The 21,767-nt window shown below is 36.1% G+C and overlaps 2 protein-coding genes across 3 annotated transcripts in view; one reads left to right on the plus strand and one right to left on the minus strand.

The window, feature by feature from the left end:
• The window catches only part of LOC107592488 (pre-B-cell leukemia transcription factor 2-like), a 12,654-nt gene extending 2,840 nt beyond the window's left edge, over window positions 1-9,814 (plus strand). For both annotated transcript variants that reach the window (XM_016282019.1, XM_016282018.1), the window contains exons 2-7: window positions 2,822-3,066; window positions 3,547-3,737; window positions 4,773-4,908; window positions 5,058-5,199; window positions 7,016-7,110; window positions 9,449-9,814. In XM_016282019.1, coding sequence (XP_016137505.1) covers window positions 2,830-3,066; window positions 3,547-3,737; window positions 4,773-4,908; window positions 5,058-5,199; window positions 7,016-7,110; window positions 9,449-9,529 — 882 coding nt within the window. In that variant the 5' untranslated portion in view covers window positions 2,822-2,829 and the 3' untranslated portion in view covers window positions 9,530-9,814. The remainder of the gene's footprint in view (window positions 1-2,821; window positions 3,067-3,546; window positions 3,738-4,772; window positions 4,909-5,057; window positions 5,200-7,015; window positions 7,111-9,448) is intronic.
• A 2,113-nt stretch (window positions 9,815-11,927) lies between these two features.
• LOC107592489 (neurogenic locus notch homolog protein 1-like) lies at window positions 11,928-21,242 on the minus strand. The gene is made up of 10 exons (XM_016282020.1): window positions 20,894-21,242; window positions 18,989-19,321; window positions 17,976-18,202; window positions 16,471-16,792; window positions 16,225-16,355; window positions 15,028-15,086; window positions 14,738-14,867; window positions 14,108-14,205; window positions 12,679-13,013; window positions 11,928-12,600 (listed from the first exon to the last, which is right to left on the minus strand). The coding sequence occupies exons 1-10, from the start codon at window positions 21,007-21,009 to the stop codon at window positions 12,096-12,098; spliced, it is 2,256 nt and encodes a 751-aa protein (XP_016137506.1). The 5' UTR covers window positions 21,010-21,242; the 3' UTR covers window positions 11,928-12,095.
• Window positions 21,243-21,767: the final 525 nt, after the last annotated feature.

The raw sequence follows: 21,767 nt of genomic DNA on the forward strand, positions 1-21,767 counted from the left end.
GAAAATTATTAGTACCTTTTCCATTTTTCTAGATATTTTTCTTACAGTGTACTAACTGATCAACAATCACAGGTACAAGCTACTAATGAGGTGTATCATAAATGAACAATTATTAAATTATTATTATCAAAATGAACAATTGCAAATAGCAGTAACTTAATTCAGGTGATGTGTGTACTGCTAGGCATCTTTGGTTTCCTCTTTTTGTGTAATTTAGATGGAAAATGTGTGCCTTTTTATTGTTTGAGACACTTATCAAAAGTTGCTAAAAGTAGCCAAATCAAATTTAAAAATAGCTACATTTGTTGCTAGGTGCTTTTGGAAGAAAAAGTTGCTAGGGTAGTCTGAAAAGTTGCTAAATTTAGCAACAAAATTGCTAAGTTGGCAACACTGCACTGTACACAATCATTTTAACGTTTTTTTTTCTTAATATTCATTTATATTTTATTCTAGTTCATAAATATATTCCTAAACCCTGTCGTTTGCATGCATTTTTGCATGGTTTGAATATTAAAACAGCACTTTTTACTCAACAATAGCATAATGATTATGGGTTTGACCAGGTTTGCAGCTTTTAAAAATTGAAGTTGCTCTCAAATAATAGCCATCTTATACCAAAAAGCAGTCTCAGACCGTGTTATTTGCTTGTTATTCTAAATTATTTGCATTTACTACTACTTGTTTCAGTTTTTATAACTATTTCTTACTATGTGTAAGTAAGTTGTTGATTTTTAGCATGTGTGTTTGGCAGTGTTATTTTTTAGGATTACTGAAACTACTGTCATTTGATTTATATTATTTGTATTTGTTATTTATTTTAATTATAGTTACATTATGTCTGAATTTATTATGTCTGTATAAGTTTTTAGTTTTATTTAATTTGAGTTATTTTAATACTTCAACAAACTAAATGGAAATGAAATAATATATATATTGAATTTATTAATGTGTATGTACACATACAGTATATATTTATGTGTGTGTGGTTGTACATACACATATGTAGTTGGTTTTTTGGTGTTAGAATCATTATACCTTTTGTTCTTTACTATTTTGAATTGTTTTTAGCTTTATTTTTTTGTTTTTCATTTAAATGTTGTTTTTAAATTTTGTTGTATGTCATTTTTATTTAATCTCTTTATTTTTAAAATGTGTATAGGTAGTGTTTATAAAGTTTTAGCTTTTAGTTAGTTTTGGATCTCTTCATTTTTTTTTTTTTACCAGTATGGTATATGTATGATGATTATGAGTTAGTATTTGCATGCATTACATTTTTTAAAATAGCACAATTAGCACACCATTAACAAATGGTTTCTGGTTTGTCTGAAGACCACATTTGCAGTTCCTGAATACCAAATGAACATTTTTCTCAGCACTATTTTAGCAATATTATCTCAAACCCTATCTTTTTGCACGTGATACCTAATTTGCATGCATTAGGATATCAGTACAACAATAAAGTCGTAATTGGCTTGTATGAGAAGCTAAATAACCGTCCAGTATATTAACACAAACCTTTTTATATGCATGCAGCATCCTATTATTTGCATGCAAGAATTGCTCTATTAATAATTGCGCAATGTCTTTAGTTTGTATGAAGACTAAGTTTAGAAAGTCCCATAAGAGGACTGAAATGTTTACTGTGATGGTTAGTAATTAAATGGCGTTGTGCCCTAATGGAGTCTTTTAATTTCTGTGGTTTGGCACGCTCCCTTACAGCCCGTGGTATTGCATGCTGTGTGCCATTAATCATACAGTACTGCCCTGCACTGTTCACTGTTTATTGCACAGTGCTGTATTGAAACATTTTGTAAAGTAAATAAATAAAAATAAAATCTCTCCTAATCAGACTATGTATAATAGAATAAAGCAGTACTTCGGGTGGGTGCAATGTTAAGCAGTGATGACACAGGAACTGTCGAAATGAGTCATCCTGCTTAATGTTTTGCCCTTGACTGAAGCACTTAACCTTGTGCTGCTCCAGGGAATAAATTAAAATGAATTCAAATTCATATTTATCTTGTAGGTCATTGACTGCCTTTACAGTATCAAACATAATGGATTGTAATATTTCTACTCCTCTGAGAATATTGATATAGCGTTGACACCCTTGAAAAGGGTTTTAAATAAGTTAACCCAAATTTTGTTTGAATAAATATGGGTCTTGAATATCTTATTTCTCTTGAATAACTCAGAAGTAGTTTTCAGCATGAACATTGACAAATAATTTGGTACTGCCTTCATAAGTCGCTTTGTATAAAAGCGTCTGCTAAATGACTAAATGTAAATGTAAATAAACAGTTATTACAGTACAATTTGTGAAATTATGTTTTTGTTATATTTATTAATGTGTTTTATTGTTATGCATACTATTCATAAGCAAAATTTCTTACAGTTGAAGTACTAATACCAGTGTTGTACAATTAGGCCATCTGCATTATTAAATGTAAACATAATATGGTGAATATTAAAGGGGTAATTTTAAATTTTTTAATCATGGTACATGACTAGAGGAAAAGGGCTGTAATGAAAAAACTTCATTACCCATAATGCACTGGGTTCGATCAGACTATCCATTAATCAGGGATACAAAAATGTGAAAGTACAATCTGTAGTTTTCATAAAAGTTGTAAAACTTGTAATACGGCAGAGCTTTGCTGACAAATAAATAGTGTTTTATTTTTATTTTTTTGGTGCAGGCAACACATAAAAACTATACACAATGTTTGTTTACTTATACTACCGACATTGTAACAATACAAAGCTGCTTGAAAATCAGTGAATGGATGAATCCTTTAATGGATTAATTTCTTATTTGCAGGTCTTTCCATGAGAAATGCTCAGGAGGAGGAGCCTCCAGACCCACAGCTCGTGCGATTGGACAACATGCTGCTGGCCGAAGGTGTGGCCGGTCCAGAGAAGGGGGGCGGAGCCGCCGCCGCGGTCTCTGCCGCGACCAGCTCTGGCGGGATGTCACCTGACAGCTCACTGGAGCACTCCGACTATAAAAGCAAGTTGAGCCAAATTCGGAACATTTACCACACAGAGATGGAAAAATACGAACAGGTACATATCGCTGCCATTGTGCTGGGAAGCCACGCCCACAGCAAAATCTCATTGGTCATTTTTTTCACGTAAAAAAGTCAAAGTAAAAATAAAAAGTTTAATGAGTTAAAAAGAAATGAACCAATCAACCAGCTGCGAGGCGAATCTAGTTTTTCATCAGGAATTCCGATTAAAAAATTCGTTGAATCAACGAAAGCGTATTCCAATGATTAATAGTCTCTTAGTTCACAGTAGGTCTCACTTTAATGGTTCGTAAGTTATTGTTCAAAATCAGTTGTTCTATGGAGAAAATGAATGAGATTCTTACTTCTGGAACCTGACTGTTGCACTCTATTGAGCTTGAAATACATCTTGATCTGTTGTTTGCACAGCATTTTTCTTTGAGTGAGGACAAAAATGTATGTCTAACATAGGAAGACACAGGTTCTGAGTGTCCTCAGACAGAAAGGAACTGCTTTCTAACCTCGTTGCTGTTTCCAGGCCTGCAGTGAGTTCACTACCCATGTTATGAACCTGCTGAGGGAGCAGTCTCGCACCCGGCCCGTGTCTCCGCGTGAGATCGAGCGCATGGTGGCCATCATCCACCGCAAGTTCAGCTCCATTCAGACGCAGCTCAAACAGAGTACCTGTGAAGCGGTCATGATACTGCGCTCACGCTTTCTGGATGCCAGGTGGGATTAAAACGCGTTTTGTGATATTACATCTTTGCTTTAGTGCACTAGTGCATAATTGTTTATGCAATTTATGAAATTATATTTGAGTTAATTTAGACGTAATGCACGTTTTTATAGAGTTACTTCCTTGCGTTGACAATTTAAATGCGCTGCATTATTTTGCTCATTGCGCCCTCCTGTGGCCTCGGGAGACAATTAGACCTATACAATAAAGACCTATTTAATCTGCATATAAAACATTAGAAATTAGATATTTGTTTAATTTTTATTGTGTTTAATTGTTAAAACAAAAAATATTTGTTGTCTGTCTCAATAAATTGTGTCAATTATAAATACAGTGGTTAAATTTACAAAAAAAAATTCTATTGTTCTATAGGTTATAAAAAGTCAATAATTATCGATACCGAACGATATGAAACATTATATTGTTGATAAAGTTTTTAGCTATATCGCCCAGCCCTAGTTCATGCTTAAAACAAGAACAAATATATGTCAATTTTCCTTTGAATTAGATAGATTTTACTGAGCCCATTGGCAGATATTTGTTCGTGTTTTAGTCATAAACTCACTTAATTTTGATCAGTTTCACAGAAAACAAGACTCCTTATGTTATGTCGTTTTTCTTCTCAAGTAAATGTATCTTGATTTAAAAATCTCTAGACATTTGCACTTGAAAACAAGACAAAAATACTGGGGGAAAAGAGCATTTTTTTGCAGCCTGATCTGAAAGTACAGTATTCTATTTCCATATTCTAATCCTTAACATTTTTCATTTTTGATAAACGAATTAAAAAGAGATCAGTTGGGGTTGTATTTTCACATTTTGAAGCGGTGCTAATACAACATATTGACAGAACGTACATATTGTGTTCCCTTCAATTTATTCCTTAATTTTTCTTTCCTTGGTCTTAAAAGGGTCTTTAAAAAGTCTTAAATTTACTTTCATAACACCTGCAGAAACCCTGTTTGTTCTTCATGCAGAAGCTGATTGCAAATTTTATTTTTGACTATGACATTTTCTTGCTTTGTCAGGCGTAAACGGCGTAATTTTAGTAAACAGGCCACAGAGGTCCTGAACGAGTATTTCTACTCGCATCTCTCGAACCCTTACCCGAGCGAGGAGGCCAAAGAAGAGCTGGCCAAGCAGTGCAGTATCACTATGTCTCAGGTGTGAGCTCCTCTATCAGATCTATTTTCTCTATCTAATAGGCTTGTTTTCTTTTGATCATTTGAAAGGAGCCTGGCTCTCAGTCCACTAAGGGAGCGTCCGGTCCTCAGAGACGGATCAGTTTCATTTTGGCTCTGAAATCATGACAGGTGTCCAACTGGTTTGGCAACAAGAGGATTCGCTATAAGAAGAACATTGGGAAGTTCCAGGAAGAGGCCAATCTGTATGCCATGAAGACGGCCTTAGGGGCGACACAGAGCGAGGAATCACCCCACACTCCAAACTCCACTGGTTAGTTCAAGTCTTTAGCTCTAACAGGGCATTTTCACACTAGTTTTGGAGATTTGAAATAGTCATGAGCGGTATATATAATACATATTAAGAAACGGCAACATTTACCTACATATAGTTTGCTGCAGCGGAGATAATGCAAACAAATCTCTTGAATCAGAGATCTGAATTGAATCATTGAATTTGATTCACGGAGGTGAAGCGGTCAAATCAAATGAAACCAGTATTGTGCAAAAACGATTTCAGGGATAAAGTGATTAAATATGTTTGAAAGCAATAACTATATATTTAGATGTTTAACAATATAATACAATGTTATAAATATATTACTGTTCAAAAGTTTAGGGTCTGTACATAATTGTAAATTTGTAAATCTCTAATGCTTACCAAAGCTGAATTTATGTGATCAAAAATACTGAAAACATTATGAAATATTATTACAATTTAAAAGAACTGTTTTCTATTTGAATATATTTTAAAATGTAATTTATTCCTGTGATGCAAAGCTGAATTTTCAGCATCATTACTCCAGTCTTCAGTGTCACATGATCCTTCAGATTTGTTCAGATAGTTTTTTCAGGGGTGAGTCTAGAGCATTTTAAATGGGGTGGCCAGGCTGGGGCACTGCCTCAAAATAGGGTTATAAACGAGGCATTTGTTGCATCCAGTGGGGACATAATTACGGATTATAATGACTTATACTGTCTTTTTACGCGTTGCATCACGCCGCGTAAACATAAAACCATGTCTGCATTTGTGATCGGAGAAATGACAAACAACAAGCGCTACTCTACACTGCTCAAAACTCGCGTTTGAATCGTCAGTGGCAAATTCTTTAAATATAAAAACCATACTTACAGTCTGTGAGTCAGAACAGCATTGTAGTCTACTCTCCCAGGATCAGGAAACAGTCCTCCATAAAATGCGCAGCACTCATCTGAATATTTGGGTTGTAGTGTTCTGGAGCAGTGTTGTAAATACAACTTAACCACTGATTTCTAGTCGTGTCCTCTTTTGGAAGACCAAACAAAGGAGTTTCGCTTTCACAACGAAACACAGCGTCTTCACGACATGGCGGCGGCAACAATACTACAGCGAGAATAAAAGTTACGCCTTCTTTCTTTGCGTGAACATCTGGGCGGCGTTATGCAAATCTTCCCACATCGTGACGTAGACATGTGGGGGCGTGTTAGAACGAGCCGTTTTAGGTAGGCGTGGTTGACTCTTAACTTTTATAAAGAATATCTCTTTGGATTTTGCAACTTTACAGATCTTCTGTATGCACCAAGAGCTTGTAACACTCCAAAGAGAAAGGAAAACTTGAAATCACATCATATGACCCCTTTAATTTATGCAATGGTGAAAACAATTGCAAAATAGGCCTACATGGGGGTGGGGGATGCGAAAAACCGTGTTTGGTGTTCGGTAGTCGACCTTCGGCCCAGTGTTTCATTTTGTTTGGCTTCGGCCAAGAATTTTCATTTCGGTGCATCCCTAAACTCTTTATATCTCTCAGAAAGATACAGCGCCGAGTTCAAACAGAAGATACTAGAAATGAATGAACATACCATTTCGTAACATTTGAATTTTCCGGTGTAATGCAATCTCATGCAGAATACAGCGCAGTGAAGTGAGCGAGTTTGTTCTCATTAATAATGCGGCCCGAGCCGCTAATAATGAACCGTCGCTCCGAGACCGTTATTGCGACTTTGTGCGACCCACAGTTTGAAAACTCCTGCTCTAGTAAAAGGCATGGTAGTAATGTGTTACAAAGTTTTTCATATATGACTGAGTCTCGTACCTCTCATTCTTCCAGGCTCAGGATCGTTCTCGCTGTCAGGGTCAGCCGACTGCTTCCTAGGAGTTCCTCCAATGGACGGAGAGCAGCCTCCCTATCACATGGGGGCTCAGGTATGACTCGGTCAGCATTCCTGCGGCCCGCTGCATGTCATCATCTCTGTGCATGAGTTTGGATCTCAGTGGTGAATGATGTGCTTTTGTGTGTTGTTTGTTTGCCGTGCAGCTCTGCCTAAATGTCCTTTTCCTCTCTCTCTCTGTTAGGACGCTCAATCTCGCTTCTCAGAAAGACTCTATAGTACCAGAGAGAGGAGCTCATCACATGCATGCTTGTGTTTGCCGTCTATTAGTCTCGCTTTTTAAATGACTTTCGCTGAGATCTTTACTCAGTTATGCTTGTTTTGCAAGGATTCACATGCTCTGCTGATTATAATTAAGGCCTATTCATATCAAGAGCGATGTGTGAAGTGGCACATGAATTTTTTATGAGAAACATTCACACAAGGTGAATTGCACATATGTGGTCTTACATACAAAATATAACCTATCTAAGCTCTTTGAGTGAAAGTGTTCAGAAAAATACTGTTTAAATGAAATTAAAACTTTAAATCTGCTAATACAAATTTCACATAAAATAAGATAGTGGTCTATTATTAGTATTAAATATAGTAAATAAGGTGCTGTGTAAATGTTTAAAATAATTATATTTATTATCTAATAATACAGATTTCACTTCAATTAAGTGCGAGATATGATATTAATAAATAGTAATAAATAAATAAAAAAATTAAAAGTACTGTATAAATGTTTAAATTATTATTATAAAATGTGTATTGTTGTTAAAAATGTAAATTATCCCAATTCATATTATTATTAGATTTCACTTGCTTTAAATAAGTGTAAAATAGCAATATATTGGTATAATGATATTGGTAGTAAAAATATTTGTAATAAAAATATAGTGTGGAATAAATGTTGAAATGATAGTTTTTTTTTGTATATTTATAGTATATTTCACTTGCATTAAACAGGAATATATCTTGATAGAATGATAATAGTGTTCTTTTGTTAGCAATAAAAAAAATTATCATTTTACAAAATAGCTTTTGTTTATTAAAAAAAGAAAGCATTGCATTTACAATATGGCTTCTGCAGTGAAATCACTAAAAATATGTCAATATAAAAGGTGAATGCTTCTGCGTTACTTTTAAAGGGGTCATATGATGCTTTTTTTAAAGATCATTAGTTTGTGTATTTGGTGTAACAGAATATGTTGACATGCTTTAATGTTCAAAAAACACATTATTTTTCAAATACTGTACATTATTGTAGGTCCTCTATGCCCCGCCTCTCTCAAACGCTTAGTTTTCTACAAAGTCCCTCCTTCCGACAAGCGCAGTCTGCTCTGATTGGCCAGCTGACCCAGTGCATTGTGATTGGCCGAACACTGCAAGCACTCGTCAGAAATGTAACGCCCCTTACCATAATCGCGAGCTTCATCTTTCAAAATAAGTGTAAAGACAGTAAATAATGTAATTAGTTTTACCATCAGTTCAAGCCTGAAAGGGGAACAGAGTCGCGTGCCAGACACAGTGATGAAGCTGGTATGTGTTTGCAGTACACAAGCCACGGTTAAGACAGCTGACTCCACTGTGATGTGACCCTATCTATCTCTCTCTCACACACACACATTTGAACATTCAATAGCAAATACTTAAACTAATAACAAAACAGAAGCACCAGATTATCATAGCAAAGTCAGAATGACCTCCTCTCCTAGGTTCACGAAACGGTCGTCCATAAAATACATTGCTGTTCTGTTGTAAGTAATCTTAAAGATTCCTAAATGCATCTACTTTCGGAAGGCCAAATAAAGTGCTTTTGCTTTCGTCTAGAAACACACAGCGTCTCCCTGACATGCTGCTTCAACACTAACTGCGGTTACTGAAACCACGCCTTCTTTCTTTGCGTGCACATTTGGGCGGCATTATGCAAATATTTCCACATAGTGAGGTAGATATGTGGGGGCGTGTTAGAACGAGCCGTTTTAGGGAGGCGTGGCAGAGTCTTAACTTTGATAAAGAATATCTCTTTGGTTTTGAGACTTTAGTCTTTGCAACTTCAGGGATCTTATCTATGCACAATCAGCTTGTAACACTCCAAAGAGAAAGGAAAAATGTAAATTGCATCAGACCCCTTTAAGTACAATGTGAACAACATGGCAAAATCCACTACAAACAGCAAAATGTGAAAATGTTCTCCCTCATGTTGATCCAAACTATAACTTTAAGCCAGATCGTTGTAAATAACATCTTCAGCATAATACGATTTTTTTTCACTCACTGTGAATAGGCCTTAAATTCTGTCGTGTATGCTAGTATTTTGTTTAGAGATTTCTGTATAGGACGACTTGTGTTTTTCTGGTTTTAACAGCAGTTTTCTTTGTCTGCAGACTAATGGTAGCTGGCAGGAGCAGAACACGCCACCCTCCGCCGCTTCACCCGGCAGCGATCACTCCGACAACTCGGACTGATGAGCTCCTTCCGCTGGCGTCCCGCTCCGATACCGGAGGACACACCAAATGACGAAAGAATGATGGTCACTCTTCTACCCAAATGCAGTTTTAGTTTTGTTTTTAAGAAGCTCATTATCAGACTTGACATGAAACACGAGCAGAGATTTTCCGTCTAAACCATTCATAAAGCTGTTCTAATGACAATTGTCGTATTCCATTCAATACGGTAATTTACCTAAGAATGGGTCTCATTCATGAAGCATGATGTAAATTGTTTGTAAAATCTTAATTTTTTTTGCATTCAGTTCACGCCACCCTCCGCCACTTCACCCGGCAGCGATCACTCCGACAACTCGGACTGATGAGCTCCTTCCGCTGGCGTCCCGCTCCGATACCGGAGGACACACCAAATGACGAAAGAATGATGGTCACTCTTCTACCCAAATGCAGTTTTAGTTTTGTTTTTAAGAAGCTCATTATCAGACTTGACATGAAACACGAGCAGAGATTTTCCGTCTAAACCGTTCATAAAGCTGTTCTAATGACAATTGTCGTATTCCATTCAATACGGTAATTTACCTAAGAATGGGTCTCATTCATGAAGCATGATGTAAATTGTTTGTAAAATCTTAATTTTTTTTGCATTCAGTGTGCGAGCAGAACAGATTTCTGACAAAATGTCACACACATATATATACATACATATATACAGTATATATATATATACAGTATATATATATATATACTGTATATATATTTATATTTATATGTGTGTGTGTGTAAAACTAATTTACATACAATTTTGTTACAGTTTATGCATATGCATACATATGTGCATGTGTGAGAATGTGTGTGTGTGTATGTATATGTATTTATATATATATATATGTATATGTATATGGATATACATATATATATATATATATACACACACACACACACACATACACATATATATGGTGTTAGTAAAAGAAATGCTAGCTAAGATGCTAATTTACATAAAAAAAGTTTTAGTTTTGCAAACAATTTATGCATTTGTTGAGTCGTTTGTTTCATGAATAAGGCCCTTTTCTCCATTTGGATGAATGAGTGTGTTTGTGTGAGAGAAGAGTTGGATGAGTTCATGGCGTTTAGTTGCCGTCATGTATTTTATTTTAGTTTTATTTTCACTTTTCCACTACATTACAACTTCCACTGTTTCTTACTGCAATATCTGGGTGTTGAAAGAGGAACCTTTTAAACTGCATTAAGACTGCTTTCATTATAGTTATTATATTATTGTTATCACTGCTCTATATTGTTTATTCAAAGCTCAGATAGAATTGGCTTGGGTGACGGGGGCAATAGAGAAAAATCCAAAGATAGTTTTTTTTTCGTGTGTGTGTGCGTTTCTCTTTTTTACTGGGTTTGTGTATGTATCAGTTATATGAATGAGGTGTGTTTGCTGTCTTTATTTACTGTTTGAATGAGTATATCAACAGTGCTGTCTTTTCTCTGTACAGTGAAACACCTGTATTCTCTACCTCTTTTACAATAAAGACTGTCTGTGTACACATTCATCATTTGCGCTTAAATATTGTTTACTTGGTTCTCATAATATGGCACTTGCAGCCTATTTTACTTTAGTAATCTGATTAATTTCCCAGGGAAATGTTATTTGTTAATATTTTACTGAATGGTATGTCTGTCAAGTCAGACTATGGAAGTAGCGTCTAAAAAAGCGTTTTCTTTAGGTGTAATACTTTTTTGTGGAAAACATTAATGAATGTTTGAAACCTCAACTTAAATTGAGAGCAGATGGCAAGAACAAGCAATTCAACGCAATGAAATTAGTGCCCATTTTTAAAGATTTGATGATTATATTATATATTATAATTTTTTTTACATGAAAGCCTATTTTTGCATCAAGGTTTCATTATGATACTGTAATATAAATATTATGATGCCATTATTTTCATGAAAACTTCCTATTACTGTAGTGCAAAAAAAATCTAATTCTCAACTCTCCAAATAAAAAAAATAAGGACCTCATTTTTTTCCTTACAGAAAATTAAGCTGATTTTTTATTTACGATTTTATGATACATGATATCATATTATATAATATATATTACAGAAAAACCTTTTTTTGCGTCAAGGTTTCATTATATTGTAATACAAATATTATATGATGTCACTATTTTCATGAAAATGTCCTATTAGTGTAGTTCAAAAAATCGAATTCTCACTGCTGTAGTGATAAGATTTTTTTATTTGTATATTTTGTGTTGTATTAGAGTAAAGTAAACCCTAAATTACAATAAAGCAAAACATCCAAACATATAACACTTATGAGGGAATAAGTAAGGAGAAAAATATGCTTTATTGTCCTGAAAATAATGTCAAAATGCAAAAAGAATTTCTAAAAAATAGTTCTAAATAGACTTTATTTTCTTCATGCAAATTTGAATTGCTTTTGGGGTGAGGACAAGTTTTCCTGAGATTCTGCCAATAATATTAGATTATTTTAATAGTCAATAGAGAAATTGTAAACCACAGTTTTATGCATTTTCGAGTTGTCTGATTTCTTTTCTCTGTATCTTCTCTCACATGCTGCTTTGGATGATGACGGGAAGCTCATTACTGACCCTCTCACTCATTTTGGAGTTGCAGTTCCTCATACTTTCCATCTGAGCTGCGCTGAGGCTGTTCCCTGTGGTTTTGCTCTCTGACTGGCTGACCGCTTCTCTCGGGTGTGGCACGATCACTATTTCTACATGCTCATTGGCTATTTTTTCAGCTGGCACAGCTACGGACAGCTCTGATTGGTTGCCACTGGAGCGACGGTTCAGTGCATGCTGGGTACAGGAGAACGAGCGCTGTCGAGGTGCGGGTTGTGGAGACAGGTAGTGAGGCGTTGCCGCTCGAGTAACGTCCTGGGTCATCTCCCTCTCCTCGTCCTCCGCTTCTGACGTCACTTCCTGGAGAGTGCTGATAGGCCGAGATGGGTGGCCAAGAATCCTGGGGCTGACCAATGCCGTTGCTGATTGGTTGGGGGCTGGACGCCAGTTCTGGGGGGAGGAGCATTGCGTTCTTCCCATCTGCCAATCACTGTTGAGAACAAAACATGAGAACATGCTTGTAAAATTGTATATGCAACTGGAAGGAACAGCTGCAGAGCTGACTTACATAGGCGGAGGTGTTGACATCCCTCTGTGACTGATGACCCCCGAAAACGAGGCACTTCTTCCGGGCAGACATGGAGGTGAAGCGACCCAAGGAGAATAGATGTACGTGCGATCGTCCCAGAGCACCTCAGTGGCGGGATCTAGAGGAACTGGCACCTTGTGAACTCTGTGAGCCAATAGGAGCTCGAGGACCTGATGATGTAATCCCTCTCGAGCCACATCCAGTGGTCGCCGCCCCTTGCAGTCAGAGAGATCTTGATTGGCCCCGTTGAGCAGCAGAAATCGTGTGGTGTCATAGCAACCGTGGAGAGCCGAGAGAAACAAAGCCGTTTCACCCTATCGAAAAAAATTGAATTTTATTCCATTATTATTGGTGGATTATGATAATTCATTCATCAATCTATTGTTCATTCTCTCTATCATTCAATCTACATATAAATCATTCAACCGTTTGTTCTATCTATCTATCTATCTATCTATCTATCTATCTATCTATCTATCTATCTATCTGGATTTTCAATGCTTTAGCTCTTTTCTTTTTCTATTTTTCTATTTTGTGAAGCTCAACAATCTTGTTCTGCACATCATAACTATATTCTTTGGTTTTACTTGTGATGGACGATTAAGGGAACTTGTCCTTTGTGTTCCTCATATTTACAATGCTGTGGATCAGGACGTCATGGCTGGACAATTTCATGCTCTTAGTGAGTCACCCTGGTGTGCTAAAAAATGTAAATATGAATGGGAATATACTCTATCTATCTATCTATCTATCTATCTATCTATCTATCTATCTATCTATCTATCTATCTATCTATCTATCTATCTATCTATCTATCTATCTATCTATCTATCTATCTATCTACCTACAGTGCCCTGATGGTGGATTTTCAATGCTTTAGCTCTTTTCTTACAGCCACTTTCTATTTTGTGAAGCTCAACAATCTTGTTCTGCACATCATAACTATATTCTTTGGTTTTACTTGTGATGGACGATTAAGGGAACTTGTCCTTTGTGTTCCTCATATTTACAATGCTGTGGATCAGGACGTCATGGCTGGACAATTTCATGCTCTTAGTGAGTCACCCTGGTGTGCTAAAAAATGTAAATATGAATGGGAATATACTTCAGAGATATTTTACTCATAAGAATTTCTAGGGGTGCCAATAATTGTGGCCAGCATGCCTTGGAGAAAAACATTTATTTCATCATAACATTTTCTCCCCACTTTCAATTGTCTTACTTCAATGAAAGGTTAGAATTTTTTGAATGAAAGATCAAAAAGATCAACGATGCAGATTTATTTTTGCTCATATTTACCAAGGGTGCATCTATCCATCCATCCGTCCATCCATCTACCGCAAATTCTGAATGGCGCGTAACCCTGATTTATTTGATTGATTATACAAAAAGGTGACTTTTTCTTTACCTTATGGTCCTGTAAGTCCACTGCAGCACCGTAGCGAATGAGAGTCCGTGCCAATGGGAGGTGGTTTACTGAGCATGCCCAGTGGAGGGCAGATCTCCCTGGATGAAGTGAACGGGAGAGAGAGAGAGAGAGAGAGAGAGAGAAGAGATGCAAGAAGGAATTGACAACAAACAGGGCAAGGGTGATCAGGAAATGGCGTGTTGTGGCACACAGAGGGGCCAGAAAGTAGTGGACGAAGCCAAAAAAAATGAGTGTTATGAGAAGGGAAAACAGGAAGCGAACATTCGAGACAATAGAAGAGGGACAATTTTGAGAGAGAGAGAAACAGAGGCATGGAAGGTTAACACATTATTCCCACATTGACCCGGCGCTACAGCACATTAACTGTGTTCTGAATCAGACGTGTTTATCAGGGGTGCTGGAGTGATGTGAGGGAAGCAGGAGGAGACGGAGGACGGCAGTGGGGAGTTCAGGACAGGACAGAGACAGTGACAAAGACAAAACCAGAAAGGGCAAAACACATTACTCCCCAACTGCAAAGGAAACAAAAACTATTCCTGTAATGTATTCTTGAAGACCACATTGATTGAAGGGACTCGTTCCACATGCAAGGGTTAATGGTGCTCTTACCCGTGTGGTCGGTGTTGTTGACTGGCACTCCGGCTCTCAGGAGCTCCAGAACCACTCGGTCAAGCCCGCTTCTGACAGCTCGGATCAGCACGACCGAGCCGTCCGGACCGCACCACTGCACCGGAGCGGCCTGAGAGAAGACAGCACAAATGATCAGCTCTACAGAGAGAATTTTTCAAATGCATAATGATGCAGCATGCAGAAATCTTTTTAATAACAGATATCATGAGCGTTGTAGTATAATACGTTTTTGAATGTGCAGGCAGATTGTTCAAGTGAGATAAACTCACATTTCTTGGTGGTCTTTGAGGTGTAGGAGCCACATTTCTTTCCCATCCTCTAGGGGGAGCTAAAGGTGTAACAGAGAAACACAGTTGAAGCACAGTAGTCGCATTTCTCCTCCCATCTGTGCTAAATTGTATGCATGATTAGAACTGGCACGTTCTCCATTCATGATGCATTGAAACTAATGTGCAAATGTTATTCAGATGCACATGATTTCGAAGGTTGGATGTAAAACAGGTTTTTCAACATGAATCTGTTGAAAGATCTGCTGGAATCATCACTCGGAAATGTTCACAGAAGTTCCCACATGGCATTTACATACTTTTAAATGTTGTAGTAAAAAAAAGTATGTATATATTTATACAGATTCATTTAATATATTATCGAAATTAATCCCCAAACTCTGCTTTTAAAATAATCTGTTAATTGAAGTTGCAAAAAATAAATAAATGAAAATATAAATATTAAACTTAAAATTTGCCTTGGCAACTTACTGAAATAAGTTCAATTGAAGTAAAAAAAAAAAAAACTGAAATAAAAAATAAAGCTAAACAGCAAAGTCTAATAAAATATTAAAAATGACAAAAGCACATCAAGAAATTACTAAAACATAAACTAAACTAAATTTAAAATGAAAATATAAAAATAAAATCTAATTTAAAACAATAATAATAATACAATAAAATAATAGTAGTATATAAATAAAGTAAAACTGATTTAATCACATTAACGGCATTGTTTACATTATACATTATACTGTTTTCTGTAATCTTTTGAATCTGCTTGGCTGTTCCAAACTGAAAATATATATATATTTATATATAAATATAATATTTATATATATAAAAATTATATATATAGAGAGAGAAACTAAATTAACATTTACTAACTGCATTGTTTACATTATACTGTTTTCTGTAATGTTTTGAATCTGCTTGGCTGTTCCAAAATGAAAAATATATATATATTTATATATAAGTATAATATTTATATATATAAATTATATAGAGAGAGAGAGAGAGAGTAACTAAATTAACATTTACTAACTACATCTTAATGTAATCTGTTGAATCTTGGCTTTTTTGCCAGAATTATGGTTTCGCAAATTTAAAAAAAACAAATCTATTTTGTCATTTTAGAGCAAACACATAAATAACACTGAGAAATATCATTGTTAGCCTTCTCATTCCAGCAGGTCTCACCCAGCATGCGGGGCTGTTTGAACTGTTTTTGGTCTGACGACCTGTGGTCACAGATGGTCTTGTTGATGTCCTCCATGGAGCTCTGGGTCACATCGGTGTCACTTCCGATGTCCAGTTCCTTCCTCAGGGGTCTATAATCAGCATAAAGGACACGGACAATTCCTCCCCATTAGCACGGTTTCCTCACTCACTCACAGTATGAAGACTCTTCAAAGACCCTCAAGCTCCTTTGAACATCAGACTCACCGCATACGGATCGCATCCTCACCGAGGGGCTCCTTACGTCTTTTTCCTGACTCCTTTCCTTTCTTGTTTGTCTTCGTCCCATTTCTGTCTTTATCTCTTCTTGATCTGCTTCTCTTCTCCTCAGAGCGGCGGGACCAGGCCTTGCTGCCGTTATTGCTGTCGGTCACCGTGGATCTGTGACGCACTCGCTCTCCTCCTCCTCGTCTCTGTCTTCTTCTCTTTAACCACAGGAACACCACCGTGATGATCACGGCAGCTGCCACACCGAGCCCCGTCGCTACACCGACCACAGGCCACATCCAGGCAGGAGAGGCTTCATGAACTGAAACGTGACATTTAGCAGCTAAATAATGCTCAGGAATACAAGAAAACAGGTACATTAGGCTAAATTCTAGATATTTCTCACAACTAACTTTTCTAAAACTCTCTTATCTTTTGCAGTGACTTTAAGCAGTTACTTTTTAATCAGCAGGGGATAAACACACATATTTAGCGGAGGGAAGGATGATTAGTGAATAATGATTACAATTTTAGTTCATTTCTCACACAAAGCTATCGTATTGTTTCAGAAGAGTACTTTTATGGCGCTTTTTGTTGCTGTTGTCATATTAGAGATAACAGTCATGGTTATTATGAAAAAAAATTAAAAATATTGCTGCTTTTTTGTTTGACAGCATTGTTGTTCTTGTTGAAATAAAGCTGAAATAAAATAAAATAAATATTAGATGAAAAAACTTAAAAATAATGAAATGAAAATGTGTGTTGTCTTGGAAGTTAGCTGAAATAAGCTTAAATTGAAGTACTAAAACTGTAGTTATAGAAATTTTTAAAAATCTAGTAAAAATGTAAAAAGCACTAACGCACATAACTATTTTGTGCAAATCATTCCAGTTTTACAAATTACCAAAATTTTTATGAAATATTAAAATAAATAAACAAATAAAATCTCAAAATATTAATACCTGCTATAATATGTAAATAATAAAAGTTTTAAAATAAAGTAAAATAAAAGAGTAAAATGTAGAATATGGCCTCTTTAAATAAAACAAAGTAAATATAAAGATGAAAAACTTAAACCTAAAAACCTACAAATGAGCAATTAGCAACTAACTGAAATTTGAAGTAATAAAATTGCTAAAACTGAAATAAAAATAAAGCTATATAGAAATGAAAATAAAAAACTGAAAATATAAAATAAAAGTGAATTCAAAACTTAAAATTGAGTTTAAATAAGTAAATAAAATAAGTAAAACAAACGTTTAAAATGTTCAATATGGGCTCTTTAAATTAAATTAAATAAATTTTAGATGAAAAAATTCACTCAAATCAATACTAATTCAAAATATTATACTAATACTAAAAGAACACCTTATGCAGGAAAAATAACGGCATAATGGTTTGAAACTATAGAGAGTAAATAATAACAGAATTCAAATTTTGCATAAACTTTCTGTAAGTGTCTGAATAGTATGCTTATGTTTTGGCAAAGTACAAAGAAAACAAACCGTTGCGCTCCTCCTTTGGCAGCTTCACCTCCTCTCTGGCTCCTATTTCCTCATCGACTCCACGTACACTGATCACAGCCGCCAGGATCTCTGGGATCATGGGAAACGAGGCGTGATTCTGTGCCAGGACGGCACGCAGGAAGTGTGCAGCCTCGACGGTATACTGGAAACAGGTGGAGGGAAGACGGGAGCAGGGTCTGTTATCCAGCTGCAGGAATAACACTGACCTGTAATACAAAAAAATATGCATGCAGTCAGCACACGTTTAAAAAACAGACCACTGATTATTGAAAAGACAGGCAATACCTGTATGATATCATTACTGAAGAGCTGTCACAAATAATATCTAACTAACAGTAAAACAAAACGGCCTTAAAATCAAACACTGAATTGTATTAAATCAGATTAGCCAATCAAAACTATGTTCCTTTACCTAAAGTAATCTAAAAGCAATCCCAAGAGAGGCTCACAGAAAGGGTGGAAAGTAGCTGTGCAAAATAAATGATTTATTTTTACATTATTTTAGGTGTGTTTTTTTTCCCTTTGCTTTTTCTTTATGGGTTATTTATATCATGAGCATTGTTGGTGCATAATCCCTTGATTAACATGAATAAAAAATTAAATGTAGCATATGGCCTCTTTAAATGATTTATTTTATGTTATTTTTAGTTATGCTTTTTACAGTTCATTTATATTATGAGTATTTTTTATGCATAAACCTTTGACTATAAAAAAAAATTAAAACAATAAAAAAAAATTAAAAGCTTGAAATGTAGAATATGGCCCTTTTTAACTTATTAACATTATTTTATAGGTATATTTTATAGTTAGGTTTATTAGTTTATTTATATTATGAGTATTTTTGGTGCATAACCCCTTGATTAACATGGACTATAAAAAATAAAAACGATATTATTTAAAAAATATTTAAAATTTTAAAATAAAATTTAATTTAAAGCTTGAAATGTAGAATATGACCTCTTTAAATGAAAACATAAGACAGTATCACTAACCCATTGCTGTCATAGGCTGGTGTTTGAGCGTACAGCTCGGCGAGCTGTCGGGTGTCCATTGTAAGTAGGTCTGTGGTGGGCTGGAGAGGTGCCATCCCTCTGAGTTTGACGCTAGTATGCAGGACAGTGCTTAAGGGCCATAACAGAGAGCTGTTCTGAATCTGACCCCTCTGGAATGGGATTCTAGTGTGCAGGATGAGGCTTCCTTTGGCCCAGATGGGGTACTGCTTTTTGTGGCAGTCCGAGCCGTCCCACCCACAGGGGGCGTTGTTGCAGCCCTGGTCGCAGTGGCCGTTGTCATAATGATTTCGGCAATAATGAATATGCCCTAAACTGAGAAAACAAAACATTTTGCTTCAAGCATGCATATAACAAATGATAAATATTCGTGTTGCACTGCAATAAATTCATATGCATAACAGTTGTAGTTTCTCGTGAATAGCCTAATTATAACAATGGTATCCTGCTATGCTTTATTCTTTTTAAAGGGGTCATATGATGCTTTTTTAAAGATCATTATTTTGTGTATTTGGTGTAACAGAATAAGTTGACATGCTTTAATGTTCAAAAAACACATTATTTTTCAAATACTTATTATTGTAGGTCCTCTATGCCCCGCCTCTCTCAAACGCTTCGTTTTCTACAAAATCCCTCCTTCCGACAAGCGCAGTCTGCTCTGATTGGCCAGCTGACCCAGTGCATTGTGATTGGCCGAACACTGCAAGCACTCGTCGGAAATGTAACGCCCCTTACCATAATCGCCAGCTTCAGCTTTCAACATAAATGTAAAGACAGAGCCCGAAAGGGGAACAGAGTCGCGTGACAGACACAGTGATGAAGCTGGTATGTGTTTGCAGTACACAAGCCACGGTTAAGACAGCTGACTCCACTGTGATCTCTCTCACACACACACACACACACACACACACACACACACACACACACACACACACGATGCACAAAACTCCGCATTTGAACAGTCAATAGCAAATACTTAAACTAATAACAAAACAGTAGCTAAGCCTAATTTAAATTAGCTTAAACTAATAACAAAACAGTAGCTGATTCAGAAGTGCCAGATTGTCATAGCAAAGTCAGAATGACCTCCTCTCCTAGGTTCACGAAACGGTCGTCCATAAAATGCATTGCTGTTCTGTTGTAAGTAATCTTAATGTATCTACTTTCGGAAGGCCAAATACAGTGCTTTTGCTTTTGCACTGAAACACACAGCTTCTCCCTGACATGCTGCTTCAACACTAACTGCGGTTACTGAAACCACACCTTCTTTCTTTGCGTGCACATTTGGGCGCATTATGCTAATATTTCCACATAGTGAGGTAGATATGTGGGGGCGTGTTAGAACGAGCCGTTTTAGGGGGGCGTGGCAGAGTCTTAACTTTGATAAAGAATATCTCTTTGGTTTTGAGACTTTAGTCTTTACAACTTCAGGGATCTTATCTATGCACAATCAGCTTGTAACACTCCAAAGAGAAAGGAAAACTTGAAATCGCATCATATGACCCCTTTAAGGCACGTAATTTGATGCATTGTAATTGTGGTTAAATTCAGTTAAAAGTTTTTTTTTCAATCGTTTGCACGCATGACGCTTCAGTAACCTAAATTGCTATTTTAATATATTTGTAATGTTTTGATCCCCAGGTATTTTGAGCAGTAGGGCTATAAAATATCTAAAAGTATATATAAAAATATATATATATATTTATTGATTAGTACTTTGTATTTTTACTCGAGTAGAATTGAGTACTAATACTCAAGTCTACTAGAGTAATATCTTGTTAGGGTATCTGTACTTTTACTCCAGTAGCCTACTAGATTTGTGTACTTCCTCCACAACTGGATGTGATATTTCATGTGATATTAGCATGCTTCACGCTGGTTTCTTACATGCAGATGCCTTTGTCTTTGAGGCAGTCGAATCCATCTCTCAGACAGCCAGAAGTGGAGCACTCCTGATCACATACTCCATTCCCAAACTTGGCCTGGCAGGTTTTTCCTGCCATACAGCTGCTGTATGGATCACTAGGGGAGGCTTTTAAGGGAGAGCTAAAGTAAGTATGATTATCATGTCATAGAAACGAGTAGAGTAGCAATGTCAAGCATGTTTTTGAGCTATCAAAAGGGCCCACATCACTAAAAATGTTCAGCATCATCCTGGCTGGAAGGGGCGGGGCCTTGACCTGAATTCCAGGAGAAACAGGAAACGAGGGGCATGACACAAACAGGAAGTTTCCAGAAGTGTCGAACAGCAACAGGAAATGGGGTGGAATGGGAGTGGATGAAGGCTGAGGGCATTACTGTAGCGATCAATATCTTATTTTTGTCTGCTAAAAATTTGTACATTTGTATTTTTCTCTTAACATTTTCACTATTGAAAATGGATATATATATATATATATATACACTACTTTAAAAAAAAAAGAAAAAAGTTGAGGTCGGTAATACTTTTTAAATGAAATTATTACTTTTATTCAGGAAGGATGCATTACACTGATCGAAAGTTTCAGTCATTTATTATTAATAATTTACAACTCATTTATAATGTTACAAAATACAGAAAGTACATATGGAGATAGATAGATCGATAGATAGATCGATAGATAGATAGATAGATAGATAGATAGATAGATAGATAGATAGATAGATAGATAGATAGATAGATAGATAGATAGATAGACAAACATAAAATACAAAAAAAATCCAAATGGGTTTACTTATAGACACACACACACACAGACACACACACACACACACACACACA

Source organism: Sinocyclocheilus grahami, unplaced genomic scaffold (assembly GCF_001515645.1).
Source record: "Sinocyclocheilus grahami isolate Dianchi unplaced genomic scaffold, SAMN03320097.WGS_v1.1 scaffold153.1, whole genome shotgun sequence".
Taxonomy (NCBI): Eukaryota; Metazoa; Chordata; class Actinopteri; order Cypriniformes; family Cyprinidae; genus Sinocyclocheilus; species Sinocyclocheilus grahami.